Below are 24,376 nucleotides of genomic sequence, written 5' to 3'. Positions count from 1 at the left end.
CTTGATGGATACAAGTGCGCTCAATCCAGCGTCACACAAATATGTGCTCGCGAATGGCACCGGCAGTTGCAAGGCGCACGCTGATAGTGCAGGATATTCATTCTTGACAGTGCACCAGAACGCCGGGAGATAAAGTTGGGCATCGGTTCCTTGCAAGAACTGATTGCAGGAAATTTCAATGAGCTGTTTGATTTCAGATGCTGGCAAAACCATGGCATCTCGGGCTTGCACTGAAAGGGGTTTCGCACCCAATTGGACGTTGTCATGTCCAAGGCAGGAAAAAAAGGATGTAAATTGTTCCTCCATCTGCCTGAGATGCTCAGCATTCACCTATGTGGGTGGCTGAACAATTTCATTGTCAGCCAGGAACTTGCAAAGCCGTGGGAAGGAGTCATCGTTTGTCTTCAACAGATTATTCTTCCAGAAAACAACTTTTTTTCATGAATCCTGTTATTTGATCACTCAGCTGAAGGATGTGGGTGTTCTTTCCTTGCAGACCTTTATTCAATTCATTCAGTTTCCCAAATATGTCTGGGACATAGGCACATCTTCCTTTGGTCACAAAGAAAATCAATTCACTCTTTTTGCAATCCATTGCATAGGCATGCAGCTCATCTCAGTTCAAAACATCATTCCAGTATTTTTCCTCACAAGTGCTAACGAGCTTCAGTGTGGAACACCACCATGTTGTGATTGGACCCCATGCCTTCGCAGAATTTTGCAAACACACACCTGCAAAGGGGCTGAGTCTTGATGTAGTTCACAATACACAAGACCGGCTGCAAAACTTCACCTAGCTGTGGACTCAGAGCTTTGGATGCCAGCTGCTCTCTGAATCATGCAGAGTCTATATAGCAGACAGAGCAACTTTCTTCATCAAAGCACAGACCTGCTTTGTGGGCTGCCATAGACAGAACTCCAACTATACAGAAGCCCACCATGTGATCACACGAGATACTTTTGTCTTTCATGTAGCACACAGAACATTCCTTGTGCCATTGTGTCCAGGAATTGTACCCTGCCATATGTACTTCACAAAAGTCAATAAATGTGCATCACGACCTTCAGGGCTCACGTAAACGTGAAGAGCAAAAGCATCCGTGTTTTGCAGATGCTCCACCAGTGTGTTTTCATGATCTGCTGCTAACACCTCAAGCCTTTGTTTCACTGTATTGTTAGAGAGTGATATGGCTTTGAGTTTGTTTGCCTGTTTCCCTTCACCATTATCTTCACCATAACGATTGCAGCTGGCAAAATCAAAGTCTCTCCAGTTGTGTGAGGATTTTTGGCCTGTGTGATGTGGTAAAACTCACCTCAAATGATGCCTTTTGAGCGCAGTCACAGACGGACATGGCTTTCTTGAATGGCACTTGGTGACCTGAAAGTTCTTCTTTCCAGAGCTGGAAAAATGACTTAGTTTGCCCGAGTGTTCCTTCTGAAGGGTTTTCGAGTGTTTAAGTTAGTTGGGTTTCATGCTTTTGCTAGATAACACCACGTGACATAGCTGGCATTTTGGCCTTTCTTCATGCTCTCAAAATCACCAGTGAAGCCATACTCAAAGAAAGCTTCATCATATTTGAGAGCACGTTTCTTGCACTCTCCTTTTTCATTCATAACCGCACCACCAAACTCACTGCTGGAGGCTGCAGCAGAGATTCTGCATAAAAATGGCTCCACTGTGCCTCTTACTACAAATCAGAAAGAGGAATTCGCTGCTAGGCAAATGAGGCAGGACTTAGGAAGGCCCCATGTGGTGATACTAGGGAAGCAGAGACAGCGACTTACAATAATTCTTTATCAAGTGCCAACAGGGTATTCAGGGCGGCATAAAAGAAGATATGGGCCCTGTCTTAAGGAGCTTACAAGCCACTGCAGAAAAGCCTAGCACAGGCTCCTCAGAGCTCAGAGAAGATGCTCTGTTGATAAAGCTACTGCCCACAGATAAACTTCTGCATTCAAGTCTCTCAGCTGGATGCTTGCACAGTCGGATGGTGCAAGTGGAAAAATGGCATCCACACAGCCAACGTGTCCAGACCTGCTTCACAAACGCCATGCCAGGAGGCCACCATTTTACAAAATAGCGGCCTCCGCACAGTGTGACTTCGGGAGGCTGCCATTTTGTACCTCAGCTTCCTGGCACAGCATGTGTGGAGCAGATCCAGACATGTTAAGGGTCAGACGGCATTGTCTCATGGGCTGAACCTGACTCATTGACAGATGACCCCATCCGCTGATGGCACAGCCCCAAGTGAGAACTGCTGGCTTATGCCCTGAAGCTTTACAGTCTTAATACATTTTTCATCTTCTCTAATAATACTGTGAGTGTTCTCACTAGCGATATAATATATCTCATCCTTTTTAGACTCCTGTTAAGATGCTGGTCTTGCTGATATCTTGTGGCAATGAGTTCCATAGGTCACTTAAGCAGAGCATGAAGTATTTTCTTCTAAAAAATGTTGCTTTTCTGTTTCATTGAACGTCTCCTCGCTCACATATTATGAGAGAGGGTGAACAGAAGTGTCTGATCTGTCTGTCTATTTTTATCATGTCTCGTTCTATTAATCTCTTCTCTGAAGTCTGTCTTTTCAATATTTCCTCATATGAAGTTGCTTCAGGCCTCCACTCATTTTCCTCACCCATCTCAGAACCCCTTTTCTTTTTGCTGCATCTATGTGGTTGTTGTTTTTAAAATATGGAAAACAGAACAAAGCACATTACTTCATGAGAGGGTATACCCTCAATTTATATACAGTGGCATCATCATATTTTCAGCATTATTTTCTATTCCTTTCTTTATGCATTTGGGAATTTTGAGGGTTGGTTGTATGAGAGAGAGAGAGTGCGGGTGTTGTTTTTTACCCCACTGCACATTCAACAGAGGATGTCATTGAACTGTGTGCAGTGGTGGCCAGATCTGTTTCCTGAGTGGTTACAGTTAATTTAGAAACCAGAAATGTGTCTGAGTGGATACATATAATCAACAAAGCATTTCATCTCCTCAGTTTTGCTAGGTCCTTCTGAAGTTCTTATTGACTTGCCATGTTTTAGCCAACCTCAATTATCTCTCTCCCAGACATCACCCACTTTGGCACCACATGTCAGCCACGGTAAGGGTACATCCACACTGCCAAGTGATGAAAGGATTGATAGCACAGGTAGGAGTACAGATACTGGCTTTAATCTAAATATCACAGATAACAGCAGTCGCGTAGACTTGGCACACAGGCTTCCGCACAGGCTAGCAACCAAAGGACATACCCAGGGCCCCTGGCAGGCTTGAGGCTGGTTGTTCGCTGGTTTGCTTACCCATGCTGCCAATCATTCCTTCACTGTGCACGGCTGATTCCTTTCAGACACAAGGAATGAAACAGCTCGTGTTGACATTTAAATGATCACCACTGGGCCTCTGGGTCAACACCTTGCTGAGGTGATGGGGGCAGTTCTCAGCTCTCCCAGCTTTTGCTCCTGCCTCTCTGCAGACATCTCCTCGTCGTTTACAGCCCACATGTCTGACGTTTTCTTTTCAAGCATAACAGCAAGACGGGTTGGGTTTTTTTAATGAAAGCTGAGATCCTGAACAAGAGACTCCATATGCCATGCCATCCCAGCACTGCCTGCCATAGTTTGTGCTCCTTTCTGTTGGCTCTGATTGTACTGGCTAGCTGTCTATCAAACGGATTCACATTTGGCTCTTGTGCTGCGATAGAAATGGCCTGTGCTCCTGGCCAGCCTGCCAGTAACTGTCCCCAGGCAGACGGTGTAGGACTAGGTCTAGTTGGTCCTGCCACAGTGCAGGGGGTTGGACTCAACTTCTCGAGATCTCTTCCAGCTCTACATTTCTATGGTTCTATGACAAAGGAGCTACAGCTCATGCCAGCTGCTCTGACACAGCCTGAGAGGAACAGTACTGCCTCTACAGAGACAGCTGAGGATGACTAGGTCAACATGACCTTTTCCCCTTCAGTTTGCTTGTGGCTTTCAGCTGGGCACCTAACTCCCTTAGGTCCCCTTGAAAACCATAGACTTCTATCCTCAATTACACTAGCCAGGAAAAACAGCTAGGGGATATGGACCGTCATGCTTCAGGGCATAAGCCAACCACTATGACTGAGCTGAGGAAAACTCTTCTTGCAAGTGAATGCACAGTTGTCCGTTACGGGGGTTTTGTACATTCCCCTGAACCATAAAGCATTGACTTCTACTGGAGACAGGTCACCTGGAAACTGCTGGCTCATCTCCCCAGCCCAGGAAGGGCTAACACCACACCCCGGTTTCTTTCAGGCCCTTACTGCAGAGCACAATTAATTTGAACACGAACACACACCAAGTAACACCAAAACCAAGCTATTTCCCTGACCTAAACTGGCTAGGGGGCCCAGAGCTCTCTCCCACTGCATCTCTCAGACCTGCTCCAGGGACAGCCAGACACCAACCTCCTGACTACAGCTCTCTATAGGCATCATGGGTTTGACAACTGAACAGGGGTAAAGTTGCAGACCACCCTGTTACAACACCCAACTGCTAGGTCATCCTCAAACAGTCCAGAAGGTGCAGTAGTTCTACTCCCGTGTGTGTATAACCAAAGCTTTGCAGCGCACCTGTATAGTTAATCAAGATACAAGAGCCATTTCCACAAGATCAGATTGCCTTGCTGAATTCACTTTTAACAAGAGGTCGTTCAAGGGTTTGTGGGTCTTACGGTTTGCTGGTAAGAAAGAGAACTCTTTCCTTCTCAGAAAAAATAAAACAATTAAAGGAAATAGTAAAGCAGAGAAAAGCCCAGTTGAAAGAAAAAGGAAATTGAAAGGGGGATGCTCAGTGAACGAGCACTAGTTAGTATTAAACTCTGGATCAAGATTTTGTATTAGAATTAAGAGGAAAACTCGCCCCATTTTGTTCAACCCAGAATCAGGAAAGTGTTGATGTCAAGGGTGATTCTTTTCTTCTTGGTGAAACAGAATTGAAAACATCAGGCCTGATCCTCAGTGGGCACAAGCCATCGCAGCTCCCACACTTCGACTGGTCTCTCACTGGGAGCTTTCCATCTGCTGGGCTGAGCAAAACAAGTGCGGTCTGCTTTGAAAGACCAAGTGAGATGTAGCCAGTTGCTCTGCATGGTGAACATTAGCAGAAGAACTGAAGTCATGCCGATGTAAGAGATGATTCATTAGTTCATTACACAGAGACAAACTAGATACGCCCAACCTTAATATAACACAAGAGCAACTTTTTTTTCCATTCACCCCTTCCCCCCCCCCCCCCCCCCCCCCGCACAAGCAAAGGGCTGACCTGAACTTTTACCCATAGGAGAACTGAACTGGACCCTTTCATAATGAAGGTTCTAGTCACCAGTTTGCTATTCTCGAGTAGCTTTTTTCTCTCTCTATTGTGTGGCCTTAGATAGAAAGGAGCTTTTAGTCAACACATGCAGCAAATACTGGGTTTTACTTTGTCTGGGACTTGCTCCCAGGACACTGATAGCTGTGTGAAGTTTAAAGTTTAATTATTTCTCATTTTTGTGCTGCTAGGCTGAAGCCAGAAGAGACCCTCAAAATTACTGAACTACAACACCGCAGCTCTGCAGTACCTTCCCTTCGAGGAACTCAAAGCTCTTCATGCATTACGCTTCCCAAAATGTGTGTGAGGTAGGTAGCTGTCTTGCCAACCTACAGATGGAGAAAACTGAGGCACAGAGAAGTTGTATGACTTGCCAAGGGCCATGCAGTGAGTCAGGGGCAGAGCCGGCACAATCCACACTAACACAAAGCAGCGTTGTTACAAATAACTGCCCCAATGTGGATCTGAATTGATATGGACCTCTGAAGCTCAGGACAAGCATTTACAAATTGTTCATGTGGATAATCCACGCTCTCATCCGTTAGCTCAAGCGGTAAAGGCTCCAGCTTTCAGCTCCAACCATCCTGGGTTCAAACCCTGCAGACAGCCCAGGGTGTCCTTACAACAGGAACAGAATCCAGATCAGCTCCTATTCTAATAGACAACAGTTCTCATCCAACATGAGACGACCAGCAGTCTCATGCTCTTTCAGACCTGATCATGCGAACCAGAAGCTTCTCACTGAATCTTCTTCTTGAACTAGTTGTGTCCTATTTTACAGATCCAAGAGATTCAGGTAGTTGAGAGACATTTCAAAGAAGCATCCAGACCTCAGGGTGTTTTACCAAACCAAACCTCCCAACCTGGGGAGGTGTCCATCCATTACTGCACCATATGCTACCTCTAGAGAAAACATTTCCTGTCAAATTGTCAGGGAGTAGTAATTATTTAATGTTTGGGATGCACTTGAAACTGTAAATCATTATATAAATTATATGCATTATTGGTAATGGAATCGGGGAACATTACCTAATTAAACTCATGTGGCATCAATGCTGGTTTACAAAGGTAAGGTTAGAACTATATATAAAAGTCACACAGCCAAATAATCATGCAAGACAAAGTCAGGCATGTTAAAACAATGGGTTAATACAAAAAAACACAATAGGGAATGGAAATGACATGTCTGAGCCTCCGTATTTGAAATATTCTGTCCCGTAGCTCCATAAAAAAAGCTGGTAGACTGAAGGAGGGAGGATGGTTTGAAAGTCCAATACCTCGGGAAGCACCAAGACTGGAAATGCACGTTTTATACCATTGCACACGTGGGATTCTCCACTTTCCTATGATACACAGTATTTCCTTTTAGCCTAAAATCAGTCAAGAGGTATCAAGACTTTCAAGTATCACTCCATTCTGATTATCCTCTTGGTTTTTTAACCCACCAGAACCTAGAGGTTGCTGTTTGAGACCAGCTAGAGCTAGAAGCAATGGTTCGTATCATGCAAAAGCAGCTTCATATCCCACATTCAAGTGATATAAGGCACCACAGCCAGTTTCTCCTCTCAAAAGCAGCGAAGAGTCCTGTGGCACCTTATAGACTAACAGACGTTTTGGAGCATGAGCTTTCGCGGGTGAATACCCACTTCGTCGGATGCATGCATCCCCCACAAAAGCTCATGCTCCAATACGTCTGTTAGTCTATAAGGTGCCACAGGACTCTCTGCTGCTTTTACAGATCCAGACTAACACGGCAACCCCTCTGATACTTTTCTCCTCTCAGTTACACTGGTGCAAAGATTTAAGCACACATATAACTTTGACTTCAATGAGATTACTCACATGCTTAAAGACATGCTTGCAGGATTTGGTCATCAGTCTCTAACTTGAGCGGTTTGTAAGAAAGGGGTTTCCAAAAAACAAACATCGACCGCAGAACTCTGTTCTGGGAAGAGATGTGGGAAGAGCCTCTTCAAGCAATGGCTCACCAACCCAGTGAGGGAGGCTTTAAAGTAGGTTCACAGCAGGCAGGTGACAAAAGCCCACAGGTAAGCGCATAAAAAGGTGACCTTAACAAGGATGAGGGCAGACATGGAAATGTACACTAGGGTCACAGGACTCTACACAGCAACAACAAGAAGGCAATCAGTGGGGCAATCTGCTCAAAATCTTAGATGTCTATATACAAATGCAAGAAAAACACAGGAAGACCTGGAAGTATTAGTACATAAGCTAAACTATGACTAAATTGGCATCACTGAGAACTGGTGTGATAAATCTCATGACTGAAATACTGGTATAGAGGGGTACAGCTTTTGCAGGAAGGACAGACAGGGAAAAGAGAGAGGCGGCATTGCATTATGCATCCAGAATATATATACTTATATCAAGGGCCAGAAGGAGGTAGGAGGCAGACCAGCTGAAAGTCTCAAGATAAAGATAAAAGGGGGGAAAAGGGGTGATATTAGACCACCAAATCAGGAAAAGGAGGTGGATGAGGCATTTCTAGAACAGAAATATCCAAAACACAAGGCCTGGTAATAAAGGGGGACTTGTACTACCTCTACATCTGTAGGAAAAGCAATACATCAAACATCAAATCCGTCAACAGAACATCAATAAGTTCTTGGAATGTGTTGGGGACAACTGTGTTTTAGAAGGTGGAAGGAGAATCCAGGGGGGGCAGATATTTTAGACTTGATTCTGACCAACAGGGAGGAATTGGTAGCGAATCAGAAGGTGGAAGGCAATTTGGATGACAGTGATCAAGAAGTGATAGATTTTAGGATTCTAAGGAAAAAGTGCAGCAGAATAAGGACAATGAACTTCAAAAAAGTAGACTTTTAACATAATCAGAGAACTGGTAGGTAAGATCCCATGGGAAGAAAATCTATGAGATAAAGGAGTTCAGGAACTGTCAGCTCTCCGGAAGGAGACAAGATTAAAGGTACAAGTGCCAACTATCCAGCCGTGAAGAAAATTTAGGAAGAATAATAATAAGAGGCCAATATGGCTGCATCAGGAACTCTTGAATGGCCTGAAAATCAACAAGGAATCCTACAAAAAGTGGAAACATGGACAAAGTGCTATGGAGGAGTACAAAAGAATAGTACAAGCATGCAGGGAGAAAATCAGAAAGACTAAGGCACAAAATGAGTTACACCAAGCACAGGCCATAAAACGCAGTAAGAAGAGGTTCTTTAAAATGATGAGGTGTAGGTCCTCTACTTAGTGGGGAAGGAGAGCTAATAACGGATGTGATCAGGAAGACTAATGTGTCTAATGGCTATTTTGCTTCTATCTTCACTAAAAAGGTTAACAGTGATCAGATACTCAACACAATTAATATTAACAAGGGGGAAGGAACGCAAGCGAAAATAGGGAAAGAACAGGTTAAAGAATATTTAGGTAAGTTAGATACATTCAAGTAAACAGGGCCTGACAAAAGTCATCCTAGGCCCACAGAACTAACTGAAGCAATCTCAGAACTGTTGGCAATTATCTTCAAGAACTCATGGAGGATGGGTGAAGTCCTACAGGTCTGGTGACGGGCAAACATAGTACCTATCTTTAAAAAAGGGAACAAAGAAGACCCAAGGAATTATAGACAGTCACCCTAACGCTGATACACGGTGAGATACTGGAACCAATATTTAAACCATCAATTCGTAAGCACCTAGCGAGGATAAGAGGGTTTTGAGGAATAGTCAGCATGGATTTGTCAAGAACAAATCATGCCAAACCAACCTAATTTCCTTTAGCAGGGTAACTCGCCTAGTGGATAAGGGGGGGAAAACAACAGATGTGATCTATCTTGATTTAAGTAAGCCTTTTGATGCAGTCCCACGTGACATGCTCATAAGCACACCAGGGAAATGTGGTCTAGATGAAATTACTATACTGTGGGTACACAACTGGCTGAAAGACAGGAGTCAAAAAGTAGTTCTCAATGGTTCACTGTCAAATTGGGAGGGTGTATCTAGTGGGGACCCAAAGGGGTCAGTCCTGGGTCCAGTGCTATATAATATTTTCACTATATTATTCAAGTCATTTTTGAAAAAAATGCCTCTAAAATTTGTGGATAACACCAAGTTGGGTGGGCTGCAAACAGGGTGGAGGACAGGATTAGAATTCAAGATGACCTTGATAAATTAGAAAACTGATCTGAAATCAACAAGATGAAATTCAATAGCGACACGTACATTTAGGAAGGAAAAATCAAATGCACAATTACTAAATGAGGAATAACGGGCAAAGTAGTCATAATGTTGAAAAGGATCTGAGGGTTATAGTAGATCACAAATTGAGTATGAGTCAACAGTGTGATGTAGTTGCAAAAAAAAAAAAGGCTAATGTCATTCTGGGTGTATTAACAGGGGTATGTAACACATATGTTACACATATGTCGTATGTAACACATGGGAGGTAATTGTTAAAGATGTTGGGCATGTTCAGTCTTCAGAAAAGAAGAGGAAACTGAGGGGAGACCAGATAAGGCTTCCAATATGTTAAAGGCTGTTATAATGAGGATGGTGATCAATTGTTCTCCATGTCCACTAAAGGTAGGACAAGTTGCAATGGGTTTACTCTGCAGCAGGGGAAATTTAGGTTAGATATTAGGAAAAACTTTCTGACGATATGTCTAGTTAAAATTCTGTAATAGACTTCTAAGGGAGATTGTGGAATCTCCATCACTGGAGGTTTTCAAGAAGAGGTTGGACAAACACCTGTCAGGGCTGGTCTAGGTTTACCTGATTCTGCCTCAGTGCCAGAGGCTGGATTTGATGACCTCTTGAGGTCCCTCCTACATTTTTATGATTCTGCAATTCTATGCTGGATTGAAGAGAAAAGGAAAGTAAGATGGTGCTCAGATTGGTATGAATTTTAAGGTCTGATATCTCATGTCCAGCAAGAACTAGAAATATTTTGGAGGGGGCCAGTTCAGTTATTTTCTAAACCCCAGTCCTGGACTAGGGATTAGAACAAAAGTGCGCCCATCCTTGCAGAAGCAAGGACTTCAGTAATGACCCCATGAAGGCAAAAAACCACAAAAAACAAACAATAAGAGGTTTAAATATGGAGATCAATATTAAATCCTCAGATGGCGAGTGCATGCGTGCAACACACACACACGCACACAGACTCTGGTTGGAAATACCTTGTGTGATGTGCACGGCATCGTTCAAGGTAAAGGTAGAAGAGCAACAATGCACAAGCAAGGAGATGCCCCATAATGACAGGCCATGTCCCAGTCGTTCCCCAATGCTACCATTTCTTCCTGAAGCAAACAGCAAGCTCACAGGAAAGCACAAAACAAGCTTCAAGACATAAAATAAATATATATATATATCAAAATTGATCATGAAGCAATCAGCAACCAACTCCACAAGGCAAGAGCCACTCATTGTCCCCTGAGTGAAAATAGTTCCTTAAAGCAACTTGCTGGATTCTCTAGTATCTAAGGAACTATTCATTACTAATATTAACATTAGAGAAACAAAAGACAGACTTCAGTTCAAACTAGTTATGGATCAGGAGATCAAAGTAACCTAGTCTGCTTTCAGTTTCAGAGGCACATCAGAAGCAGAAGTGAGAAGCGTAATTCTCGTGATGGGTGGAAACAAAGAAACTGAGACCCACATCTGCATCCTTTGGGGGGTGATCCTGCTGAAGAAGCTCATGCAGAGTTCTGTCATTACCTTGAATGGGAGCAGGACACGGGTCGTTAATACACACAGCTCAACTGTCACTAATCTATTGGTTCATTTTTAACCATGCCATATCCAGTGTTCCCACTGATGAGGTTTGGTCCCAGATCAAAGCATGCACTTACCTTCCTCTTTACTGTTGGTAATATCTTTCAGCAGCTCAGTCTTCATGCAGACGTCTTTCCTAGTCTCTGCCTTACTCTGCACTGCTCGCTGGGGTGCGGGAGGAAGGACACAAACAATTACTGTTTAGCCCAACATCCATTCACTATACATTTTAACAAGAAATAATGGTGAAAATATCCTGTTTACATGCCCATGCCAGGGCAGAAAAGTCATGGACAAACTGCAGAGTGAAAACTAACAACTCCAGGAAACTGCCTGCAAGGTTCAGGTCAAAGATCAAAAATTCAAAGGCTTGCCAGGGCTGGCAGCGCATCTCATTCGAGAAGGATGTGAGCGTGGATTTTCTTGTACAGTTGAGCTCTAAGATCACATGGGGAAAAGATGTGGACCAAGATTTTTCACTAGTGATTTTGGGTGCCCACCTTGACACACCCTAAAGGAACCTGACTGAAGGTGTCAAGATGGGTATCTCACACAGAGACAATCAGACTCACTTGTCACTTTTGAAAATAGAGGCCACAGTGCCAAGAACTTAGCCAAGCAAAGATGACAAACATAGGTGTTTTCCCAGGTTGAACAGTCACAATTTGCAAGAGTTAAACCTTCAACCTAGGAAAGTAACAGTTAATACATAATTTCAGTTTATTGAGTTTAATGGTATCCATGTCTCACCCTCATCTAACTTCTACAGTTTTTACTTTTTCTATTGAACACCTGCTATATTATTCAGCCACTGAGGCACTTGGCATCCCGTTGCTATATGGGCTTGGTAGCTACGCTGCTTATCTTATAAATGCCTGGCCATAAAGAAAAGCGCAGCAGCAACAGAAAGGAAAAGGGTATTTTTTTTAAAAAAACATAGGAGGAGGGGCCTTTTGACACAATTCTCTGGCTAAAGTGACAAGCTAGTTTAAAGAATAAACATGGCAACTGCCTGGCAAAGCTGCATCTGGTTAACGCAAACAGAACTGTCTGTCTTAAAGGTTGGGGAATGGCAAGGGTGAAGGGTTCATTTCATGCTGTGCGCATCACAGAAGAAGAATAAGCCTAGGTCAAGCCAACTGTTGTAGGCCTCCACAGAGCGCAGATGGTGCCTGCAGCCATGCAAATCAAAAGGTTTAAAGCACATTGGGCGATAAGGAAAACCCCCTGCCCATCTCCCATAAAGCAAATAAAGCAGATAAGATATGAACACATACACAGTACTGCCCTTTTCGTTGTCATTTAAGTCTGAACCTTCCCAGGCTAGCAACGCAGCTGATCTTCGTGTTACTATAATCAGCCACCAGGCAATTTTTGTTTCCATCTGAGCTCAGCGGCACTGCCAAGCTCCTGTAGGTGTTACAGCAGAGAGGCTCTCCCATTATGTATGCAAAAGCCCACCTGGCCCATTTAGTAACCATCCTGTAGGGACCATGCTCATGTCCCTGGCTACAGGCTGTTCAGGAAAGAGCAGGGAAGGACACTAAGGCCACAGCATAGAGGGTTAAAGAAAAATGCTGGCATCATCTGAAACCCAATGGATAACAAAGCTAATCAGAGGAGAAAGTCTTTAATGTCAAGGAAATCGCCACTTGTTAAAGTTTCCAGGAATAACTCCCTTTTTATCTAGAAAAATGTAGCAACTACGCTTCGAGTCCTGCCTGGAGGGCACTCTGCGTCTTGCAGAATCGTTCCCCCAAATGAGTAATCCAGGTCCTGTGCAGCCCTATCTCCCCATGCAGACACAAACTCCACACAGGTGCATATCCAGGAGATCCCATTTGAGAGGAAACAAATATTTGACACACTATTTTCAGATTTTAAAAAAAGATAAAGATGGTTATTTTTATTATTTTTAAAAGAGTGATGCAAACTCTAGTTTAGCCATATGATCAACCTGCCTGAACAAGCCAAGCTTTGGTCATAGGGATACATGGATTTTCTACAGTGAAATGAGTATCAATGCAGCCTGAAGTTTGAATGGCGGCCAACTTCATTTTTGTTAAGCCAAGAGTTAAAACATTATTCTTGATGCACACATGTATACTTAGGTCCCAATTCTCATCTCCCTTGCTCTGGTGTAAATCAGGAGCAAGCCAATGGCATTATACAGGTATAAGACTAACGCAAGCATGAGCAGAATCAGTCCCATGGTATCTACACAACGACGCAGACCCTGGGGTTTTTGCTCATGAAGAATGAATCCTCGCCCTTGCTACAGCAACTGGAATAAAATAAAGAGTCTCAGTATCTCTAACAGGGACCAGCTTGTTTTCAGAGGTTTATGTTATGCAAATAAAACCTTTTTATGTTCCCATCTTTAAAATGATTCCAACTAAAAGCCTCAGAATTTCAGATAAGCCATTTTTGCTCAACTGATTTACAATCTTTCCTTCAAAGTTTAACACCTCTACCCACCCCAGCCCCCCACAAAATCACACATACTCCCCCTTTCATCCCTTCCAAGGGATATGTTATTGCCACGCAAGAGAAGAGGCCTAAAGGAAAGCCACTGCTAGAACTCTGAAGAAAGAACTGACCACAGCCACATGTCTCAGCTACTGTAATTAACAAGAGTGCCCTGCTGCCCAGAATTCTTGCAAACAAAACCAGCTTTCTAAGAGAACTCCCATCACCATAAAAGAGACTTAGCAGCACATCACTTTCCCAGCTCACAGCCAATACACCTGTGTCCCGCCAGACAAAGTTACTCGAGGTTGCTTTTGACAGGCTCACATGGTCCATATTCCAGAACCACATCTAAACAGTCCTCATTAACAACAGAAGTCCCACCACTTTCATTTTTCATTAAAAACCAAAGCAAAACCCCAACATCAATGTCTAAAGCAGCACAATGCATCTTTTACCCTGTGGGAGGAAAAGACCATTGGAAGTTGTGAAGCATATTTATCAAAAGGAGGCTACAGCAGACAATTGCTGCAAAGCATTCGAAGCCTGCCTCCCATAAAGCTTGGAAGGAGGCAGCTTTCCCCCTTTCTAGGTCTATCAAAAGTCAGTTGTATCAACTTCATGGCAAACATTTCCAGCCTGAAGACAGTATTCACACAAACAGAGCCCTGCAGAATCCACACAACCAACACCACACACACACACACACACTCCTCCAAAATCAGCAGGATTCTAGCTTTCCATCCATTTCCATCCAGCACACAATTTCATCCAAACTTGTTAGCAGCAACTTTGTTGTAAGTGTCAATACCTCCATTTTTTTCCCCTTACATTCAAAGCAAACTTCCCTTTTTGCTCACACTCCACCATGCCCCAATCTGTCGGCTCCTGATTGGCAGAGAAATCTTATACCCACCCTCCAAGCAGAGAAATGTCTGCTTTAACAGCAGTCCCAACAAAAGCCAACTGCCAAGCACAGTCTGCTTCAGAATAAAAGTCTCCCTCTCTTTTCCCCACCCCTCCTTTCCTGCAGCCGTCTGTCTCCATTCCACTGCCTACAACAGAGTGATTATTAATCTTCAATCACTGGAGAGCCTCCACAAAGACTATGCACCACAACCCATGAAGCATTTTTTTTTCTTTTTTTGCTTTCAAGGGAAATAAAAAAATTATTGCATCTTAGAAGACAGACTGATTAGGTCTTTAAAAGCCATGAGAATCCAAGGACTTGTAATAGGGTTGATTATTTTTTTCCCCTTCCACTTCTGTGTACAAGAAATCAGGTTCTCTTTGTTATTTTAAAACTAAGGCGGCAATGGAAGAGAGTTTAGAGAATCCAAGTAAAGGCTTTGCAGCATTTCCAAACACAGAGCTAGAAACTAAACTGGTGCCTTTAAAAAAAAAAAGGCTGAAAAACAGAAAGAAACCTACTCAGCCTTCTCTTTGGAAATGTCATTAGCCATCCAGGTTCACCCCATAGCAAGTTGGTTCCAATAAGGTTTCCATACAAAAGGCAACACCAGCGTATCAAAACTTGTAGCTTTCCTCCCTCCAGGAGCCCCCAAGAGAGCAGTGAGTTACATCATGAACCAGAGTTCTCTAAAGGCGGATAAGAAAAGGGATCCGAGTTTGATATGCTCAGGTGTAAACCTTCAGCAGGTTTCTCTTTTTGTCTTAAAATTAACTGTCCAGTAAACTGAGACTTAGCAGAAACATTATCCTCATGTAGCTACTCCGCTAGAACAGGTCAATGCGAAGAAGAGCTGGGAAGGGAAATAATTCAAGGAAGACTAACCCTTCTCCTCTCAAACTAGGCAGAGCACACGGAAAATTATGTTCTTTAACATTCAGGGCACTATCTGCATCAACACATCTGTTTGCAGACTAGGAAAGAATGACATAGGAGTGATCTTGAATGGCCTATAAAGCCTATAACCAGAAGGTTCAAAGCCTCAATGGATATGTAGCCCGTCTTTCCATGACACTGCTGCCATTCCACTCCCCAGTCCACCTACCCCCCCGTTACAACACCCGGTCTCCCGACAGATCAAATTCTACTCCTAGGCAAACCTTCAGCAAGCACTTCAACAAAGCAGAATTTCACCTACTGTGCAAGGCGGCAGCGAGGTATGCAATATGTACTGTAGCAAGAAAGAGAGGCAAAGCCCTTAATAAATGATGCAACTCCAGCCGCAGTAGATTCACATTCACCGTTCTTTTTCACCTCCTCCCCCCATTTTCTTCCTAAAATCAACTTTCTAATAATATCCTTTGGCTTGAGAAGATAAACATTTAGCAGCTAATAATTTAGGAAATAATTATTAAGAAAACAACTACAGAAAAAAAGGTGGGGGTGGGGGGAGTTTCTTGGTTGGCCTGTGAAGAGTGTTAATTTCAGGAGTCTGTTCTGATCATGTCCTGCTGTCCAGTTGCTTGCTGGTGTCACACTGACCATTTCTTAACAGAACAAGCAGAATAACTTCATTCAGTAAGGAGAAAAAAACAACCAATAACGTACCTGGCCTACAGAGCAGTCACCATTCTCAAAGCCCCTTTTAAGGTTAAGGCCACTTCCTTACAAGCTGCTAGCAATCATGTGAACTGTATCTAGTAAACCATATTCAAAACAAGCACTGCTCTCCTTCTGAAGTTGGCCTTCAAGTCACATTAGTCTTTGATTCTTTTGTTTTACCGAGCAATTCAGAGGACAGATTCATCACAAAGACTTTCCCTTCCCTCCCTAAAGATGAATATTTTCTTCTATCAATGAGATTCTCTTATTCTCGCTATAAAAAAACTCCACCATCTTCCAAAGCAGCAGGGGTGGGAGAGGAGGGGTTGGAACAAGGTAAAAGTCTCTGCCTGCAAAAGCCAGAAACAGCCAAACACATGCATGAAACGTAACAGTATTTATGTCAAATGGACTTTTTACAACACAAAAACTTCATAATGGTCTTTGGGCTTTTGTGCAAACAGGGGTTTTGCAGGGCCTCCCACTCAGGCCTGCTCAACGTGCAGTTTTTGTACTGATATAACTATGGCAGTTGGAGGGCGGAGACATTTTTTTTTAAACCAGAATAGTGATCTGAGTAAAATCCCTAGTGTGGCTGCAGTTACGCCAGTACAAAAGGTACCTTATGCTGGTACAATTTACTTCCCTTCCTGTACAGGAATAAGTTGGTATAAGTACCATTATAGCAGCATCCACACGAGGAGGGCTCTATCTCTTTGACTATATACCAGGATAGTTAGGCCAGTACAATATATGCGTATAGACAAACCCTAAAAATCAGTGCAGACAAAGACATCTCCTCCTTCCACAGGAGGAGGTTGACAGAAGTACCAGAGTATTATTCACAGCTGCTGTTTTCCTTGCCCTATCGCTGGAAAAAATCCTAAAAATGGAGAGTCAGATCCTGCCTGGCAATCCATCATTATCTGTAGCAAAAGCTAAACTCTCCTACTGGCTACAAACATCCATTTTAGAAACTTCAGGCCCCCAGAAGACTACCAAGAATAAAATGTAATATGAATGGGTATCTGAAGCAAAGCCCAACATGAAAGCCCAACGGGTGCAAACACAGATCTTTTAGAACATGAAGACTGGCATGCTTCTCTCATTGAAATTACTCAACCACCTCTTTGAACCATAAGGCCCACCCCCTACCAAACTGTCATATCCAGCAGAAAAGTTCGCTTTCCCTTCCCCTCCAGGAGGATGTCACAGAAAGATTTCACTTCGCATTTCCAACTTCAGAAGCCACGCTGGGGTGGAAGGCGAGAAAAAGAGACACACAAAATAAAGTTCTCTCCCCCAGCCCACATGAGCGGGATTTCTTGGAGCGGAGAGGCCCTCGCTCAGGATCACAGCCTCTTCAAACAACACTTTGTGTCATCTGTTAGTTGTCTTGACCAGGTAGCACTACATTGACTCCTGCAAGCTGAGAAACAGACAGGGAGAGAGGGGGAGGGAGAGAGAAACAGAAAAAAGAGAGAGCAATCTAGGGCCAGTTCTTCTAATAACTACAGAAAAACCTCACCAAGACTTTACTCTTCTTGAAAATGACAAAGCGAAACAGCACGGGTCAGTACTCGAAGTCCTAAAGGTAGGAGATCCTCAGAATCTATCAGCTATGGCCTACAGGCTTAGTCCCAGAAGTATTTTTTCTGCTCTGTCATTAGGATGGAGCCTGGTCTTTTCCTTCAATCCCCAGAATTGCACTGAATTAGATCATCTTTCTCTGATCACCTCCCCCTACAGGCTGTTCCTGAGCATGCTCAGCTCGGCCTTGCACTGCCATTTCATAACTGCATTGTTTACAGACACACAGTGACCTGCCATTTTTTTTGACAGTAAAATAGAAGCTACTATTTGCTTCGACTAGCAACAGCTAATTCACAGCCCTGTTCAGTCCAAGGCTCTCGTTACAACCAGGATGCAGTCAAGTTCATGTCATGCAATAAAAATCCAATCTGGGGAGGAGAATTATAAACACTGGAAACTGCAAATTCTAACGCTGTGGGGTTTTTGTTTGTTTGTTGTAGGTCAAAATCCACCTGCTGTAAGAGTTCAATCTAGCAGGAAAGAGTTAACCCTTTTTGGGGGCGGTGAGGGGGAGGGAGATAGACATCTAGGGCTTCAAGGGAAAATGCCAGCCATGATTTTAGCTTCTTCAAATCACAACCATACCTCGATGTCACCTAGAAATCTAATATTCAACCCACCGTGCCATCCTCTGACAGAGAAAGGGTTGGGAAGATGGTATTTCCCTTGAATAAATAAGTTGGCTTCATCCCAGCAAATACAGTTTTTCCCTTTAAATGCAAAGCAGAATATTTTCACAGGCACACAGGAAAACGAAGGAGGAGGGGGGAAAAGTTCCTCATTTAACACCAAGAGCTCCATGAAAAGCCTTGCAAGGCTAATAAAGTTACTCCGTGTTCCAGTTCTCTCTCTCTCCTTTTATGCCTAACCCCATACTTTACAAGTGAAAGCAGCTTCGAGTTGTGAAGAGCAAATGCCAGAAGAGCCCTAAATTTCCTCATCCTTGGAACAAGGACAATTTGTTAAATGCTTCCTTTGCACGAGGCATTCTACTGCTCAGACACACAGTATGGCAGCGACTCAGGGAACGTTTGCATGTGAGACTTCTCGGACACCTTCCCCCCACCCCCGCCATCTTCCACCTCTATGGTGGAATTTGAAGGGGAAATGAATCGCCTTGGATGAGAGGAGGGGGGAGGAACTATTTAAACAGCTCAGTCTGGCTCCTAGAGCATTCAAAAGTTATCCTGCTATCAAGGTGGTTTTTTACACATTCCTGTTAGCTTATACTGTGTGTGTATGTCTCACTCCTGCTGCTTTACTGACTACTGTACGTTCTGGCATGCATTATTACATAGGGAGTGTACCTTCCCATTCCTCCTCGCCCCCTCTGCCCTCACCCCCACCCCAACACCACCTCAGCATAGCCAGAGACAAATCAGACGGTCTAGCACACCACAAGAAGATCCGGAGTGCTAGAACAAGAAGTGAAGTTCAAGTAAAAAGGGGGGGGAGGCAGGTTCATAACAGAGGGAAGAGGGAAATGGGACTTAGGGAAGATCACATTACAACTTCCAGGTTCTCCTTTGTGAAGGGGAGTTGATTTCAAGCCTCTTTAAAATGTACAGTAACAGAAAGGACCTCTGAAAATGATATTAAGAGCTGTAAGTTTGAGAATTGCCTGGAAGGGCATTGACAGTAGATTGCATAGGAAGAACACAAGCTCCTTCAAAGCCCTACAGCAGTTAGCACGTATTTTTAAGTGCTTCAAGCCTTTAGTCTTTAATGGCAAGGCAAAGTTATGCTCCGATTCCTGGTTGAATAGACGTCTCCACACTAGTTCCTTGACCCTTGCAAGTATCAGGAGAAGAGATGGAAGGGAAGAATTGTTTAAGAAAAAAACAAACAATAAAAGGCACCTGATGTCAAACCATATCTCCCTCCTCCCCCTTACAAACCTGCTAGTCACAATGGCAGAGGGTCTTAAACGCCTTGTTTATTTGAATGAAATATTTCCCTGCCACGGTACAGAGACGCATGCAATCCTTTTTCATTAGGAGATGGTGCCGTACAAGAGAGGTCACACTGGCATTGGGACTCTTGCAGCATACCAGTTGCCATACATCCAGCCCGGATGTTCATGTTCCATGCAATAAAGATGTTCCATGCGATGCCCAGATACAAACAGCACCTCTGCACCGCAAGCCCAGTCCTTCAAGATACTGAGCACCGTCAGGTATCAGGCCAAGGTAAGCTGGAAGTCTTATTTTGATCACCAAGGGCCTGATCTGCAGAGGTGCTGAGCACTCCCAACTCCAGTGGAAGTAAGAGCACCTGTCCGCAGATCACCTCTGAATATTGGCATGTGACTGTTTTATATATAAAATCAGCTGAATCCTACAGCAAGTCCTGACTTTCCTCACGTAACTAAACATCAGCTACATTTCTGACTCATCCACAGGAAGCTACATAGATTTATATAGATTAGACTAGCAAAAATTCGACTCACCCATTTGCTTGGGAAGAGTGAAAAATAATTTTGAGGGCAAGTTCAATATCATTTTTCTCTCCAGAATAACTATGGCAAAGGCAGGCAAATAGATAGTGGGCCTGGGCTAGTAAATTTTCACGACGTTTTTGGAAGGCTGGTTTAGGCCAGGTGTACTGTAACTACATAAACTAGCATAATGCTCAGTTTCATATGACAGGGAAAAACGACCGAAAAACAAACAGGTGTATGGCTATTAACCCTAACACCGCTGAAAACTGACCCAGAATTTTAAAACAGAACAAAAGGTTACAGGATGGGCATTTCAGCTTCACCTTTTGAAAGCATTTGCAAGGTTTCAGTCTGCAATGCCAGACTGCCTAAAATGCTTAGGAATATTCCATCACGCCGATATCATCATGGCCATGATAACATAGGAGCACTCTTAGCACCACAGTCAGTCAACGTTATCTCAGCATTTCTATCGCAAGCCTACTTGCAACCCAAAACACATTCTTTCTGGACTGCAAATTATCACTCGCTTTGAGGCAGGGAATTTGCTTTTTCTTAGTACTATCTTTGGAAAAGAAACCTTGCTTGTCTCTTCCCCAACAGCTTTAATACGCAGGCTCTCAATATGCATTCAAAAGAGGAAAAATGACATTCTTAGGAACATTTTCAGAGTATCGCATAAACAACAGGCATTTGGAGCAGGGTGTTACAGGGTGTCATTTCCCCTACATTTGTAGGACAGATTTCTTTAGGATGGTATTTTCACTTTTTCTTCTTAGTTAGAATGTGTGTGCATGTACACACACACACGTGTGTGTGTGGGAAGTAACATTAAGCAGATTTTACAGGCCTAGATTTTACATACCAGCAGGGGTTGGTAATATCAATTCTGGAAGTTCTGCAACAATCAAGGGACAACACTGAAGGTCAAGGATGGAGTATATCCCCATACGCTGAATGTCCTCCTTTTTGTCCATGGTAAACTAGACCACAAGGCTCTTTATACACAATGTAAACAAAAAAGATACATGGCAGAACTAGGTGTGAGGATTTTAGTCAACATTTTCAATCATCTGCCAGCATGAGCCTTTTGTCATAAAATAAGATGAAATATCAATGGTTCAATCATTCCCTGATCTGGACTGCAGGTTATTGAAAAAGGATTCTTTCCCCCTCAATAAAATACAATCTTCATCCTCCTACCACCCCAAAAGCAAAACTGTAGGCTTCCTTGACATAAGCCAAGACTGTCAAAATGTTTCTAGCAAGCTGGTGAAATGTGGCTGCAGGCCCTCTCCTTTGTCTTTGAAAGATCAGCCTTCGAACAGTTTAAAGACTCCAGAGTTTTCTCCTCTCACTTATATGAAATAGGGGGAAGAGTTCAATATAAAACCACACATTCGAAAGAGAGAATCCATGCTAAAAAAAAAACCCCAAAGAACTCCCCAACAAATTAGATAAGTGAAAAACTCACTGAATTTGCAGAATCTGAGTGCGCAAGCGTCCTTCGCCACATATAACTTAAGACCCAGAATTGTGTACAACAGTCTATTGAACAAAACATTCATCAGAAAAAAGTCAGAAAGTATGCAAAGCAAGCTTCTGAGCAGGTTACTCTCTAAATCTCCTCCTTTGAATGAAGCCCCCTACACATTGCCCTGCACGCTGCATCAATATGTAATATATTTCTGCTGTGCTGTTCTTCCTTGCATAGGGCAAAAAATAAATAAAAAAATCCAGCCATGATTATCTTAACTGTCTTCCTCCTCTCAAAGGTTTCTCCTTTACTACCTGACAACAGTCTGTCTGCGGACACAACCTGAGGGAATCTGCTATTTATGACACATGGAGCATGGACACTAGAAGTTACTGTACCTGCAGACATCTGTTGTCTTCTTTTGATGAAGACTCAAAGAGTTGCATATTCCAGATCCTCATGAACAGTGATTCAGTTTCTGCTCATGTGATAAAAGCTCCCTCTACAGAGTGAGCATGCCCAGTGGAGACCATTTCACTGCTCACTCCAAGCTGCAGCCATTTCACAGAGAACCTGCACACTTCAGGGCTTCCATTGGAACAACTATTATCTCAGGCATCACAGGGATACTGCCTCTGTCCTGGTACAATACACAGTTAATAAAGATAATCTGTCAGCATTCTGACATAATGCCACGCCTAAGACTGATCACTAGCCTGAAAAAACCTTTTAAAACCATGCAATAATGTGGTCTGTTTCAGTGGCCTTCAAGAGTAGCTCTTGCCTCCAAAAGGAGATGCTGCATATTAGCATTTAAAATTGAAGACACTCCTGATAATTATAGTCTGTGTAATAAACTATGCACCCTCTGAATGCCAGGCTAAATGCACATGGGTTAACTGGTAAATTTACAGTATCCAAATGAAAGTGAACTTGAGATACGTATGCTACAACTAGCTCAGCTAGCAAGATAAAATAAGAAATTTTAGCTTCAACATCACAAGTAGTTTGTCTCTGTCCATTTAACAATTAAGCACAAACTCTTGGCAATCCCCATATCTGCTAAAGCTCCCAGTCAAACTGCCTGAGCAACTTGCAGGAACATCTGTAAACAGAGATCAGCTGGACTGGATTAAAATGCAAGAAGTGACATATTTATCATAATGCAAAATGGGGGGGTTTCTGTGTTTAATACTTCTCAGGAAAACCTCCCACAGAGAAGGGAGGGGTAGGGAAGGTCAGGGGAGAGGAGAGAAGGAAGGGAAATTCTTATTTCGAATATAATGTCTCCGGTTAGTTCTTGAATATGGAAAAATACAGCTCTCCCATCAACTAGGACTGAAGACTTTTCTCTCAAGATTAAAACAAATGCTCATTCAACTTATTGCATCACAATGGACTGAGATGAAGAGGAAAACCTTGCCTGTGTCAGACCTTAAAAATCCATAGCGAGATACTGAAATGTCCAATGATTTTATTTTCCTCATTGCATGAGAATCAAGTGTACTAAATTCTAGTTTTCACATTGAGCTATGAACCCATATCTGACAAGATTCCCCTTCTTTCCTCTCTTAGCCCTGGTCTACACTACAGGGTTAGGTCGAATTTAACCGCGTTAGGTCAAGCAATCCCGTTCCGTCGACCTAAAGGGCTCTTAAAATTGACTTCTGTACTCCTCCCTGGTGAGGGGCGTAATGCTAAAATTGACCTTGCTGGGTCAAATCTGGGAAATTGATGTTATTGGCCTCCGGGAGCTATCCCAGAGTGCTCCAATGTGACCGCTCTGGACAGCGCTTTCAACTCTGACGCACTATCCAAGTACACAGGAAAAGCCCCGAAAACTTCTGAATTTCATTTCCTGTTTGGTCAGCGTGGTGAGCTAAGCAGCACAGGTGACCATGCAGTCCCCCCAGAATCGCAAACAAGCTCCAGCATGGAGCGAATGGGAGACACTGGATCTGATTGCTGTATGGGGAAAAGAATCTGTGCAGGCAGAACTCGATCAAAAAGAAGAAATGCTAATATATGTACAAAAATCACACAGGGCATGATGGACAGCGGTTACAACAGGGACACACAGCAGTGCCGCGTGAAAGTCAAGGAGCTCAGGCAAGGCTACCAAAAGACAAAGGAGGCAAACGGTCGCTCTGGGTCAGAGCCCCATACATGCCGCTTCTATGATCAGCTGCATGGCATTCTGGGAGGGACCCTACCACTACCCCACCACTGTCCGTGGACACCTGCAAGGGGGGAGTCTCACGCAACACGGAGGAGGATTTTGTGGAAGAGGAAGAGGAGGACGACAATGTGCAGAAGGCAAGCGGTGAATCCTTCTCCTTCTCTCCTCCCCTCCCCCACCCGGGCTACCTTATCAGTTACCTCCCTTTTTTTTTTTAATTAATAAAGAATGCATGGTTTCAAAACAATAGTGACTTTATTTCCTTTGCCAGCTGTGATCGAAGGGGGGAGGGTGGTTGGCTTACAGGGAACTAAAATCAACAAAGGGGGTGGGTTTGCATCAAGGAGAAACACACACAACTGTCACACCATAGCCTGGCCAGTCGTGAAACTGGTTTTCAAAGCCTATCTGATGCGCAGCACGCCTACCTGTGCTCTTCTAGTCGCCCTGGTGTCTGGCTGTTCAAAATTGGCAGCCAGGAGATTTGCCTCAACCTCCCACCCCACCATAAATGTCTCCCCCTTACTCTCACAGATATTATGGAGCACACAGCAAGCAGTAATAACAATGGGAATATTGGTTGCGCTGCAGTCTAACCTAGTCAGCAAACAGC

At 43.5% G+C, this 24,376-nt stretch overlaps 1 protein-coding gene across 15 annotated transcripts in view; it reads right to left on the bottom strand.

The window, feature by feature from the left end:
• EHMT1 (euchromatic histone lysine methyltransferase 1) overlaps nucleotides 1-24,376 on the bottom strand; it is a 162,250-nt gene that overhangs the window by 78,375 nt on the left and 59,499 nt on the right. For 3 of the 15 annotated variants that reach the window (XM_044992504.1, XM_044992505.1, XM_044992506.1), the window contains one exon: nucleotides 11,171-11,258. The exons of 3 other annotated variants lie outside the window; for them this stretch is intronic. In XM_044992504.1, coding sequence (XP_044848439.1) covers nucleotides 11,171-11,216 — 46 coding nt within the window. In that variant the 5' untranslated portion in view covers nucleotides 11,217-11,258. Of the gene's footprint in view, nucleotides 1-11,170; nucleotides 11,259-14,373; nucleotides 14,451-14,478; nucleotides 14,505-17,602; nucleotides 17,736-21,982; nucleotides 22,041-24,376 lie in introns of those variants that run through there. 9 more of the 15 variants (XM_044992516.1, XM_044992501.1, XM_044992508.1 and 6 more) reach the window with 9 other exon arrangements.

The sequence above is a fragment of the Mauremys mutica genome, chromosome 18 (assembly GCF_020497125.1).
Source record: "Mauremys mutica isolate MM-2020 ecotype Southern chromosome 18, ASM2049712v1, whole genome shotgun sequence".
Classification (NCBI taxonomy): Eukaryota; Metazoa; Chordata; order Testudines; family Geoemydidae; genus Mauremys; species Mauremys mutica.
This window is presented reverse-complemented; position numbering and strand designations above follow the sequence as displayed.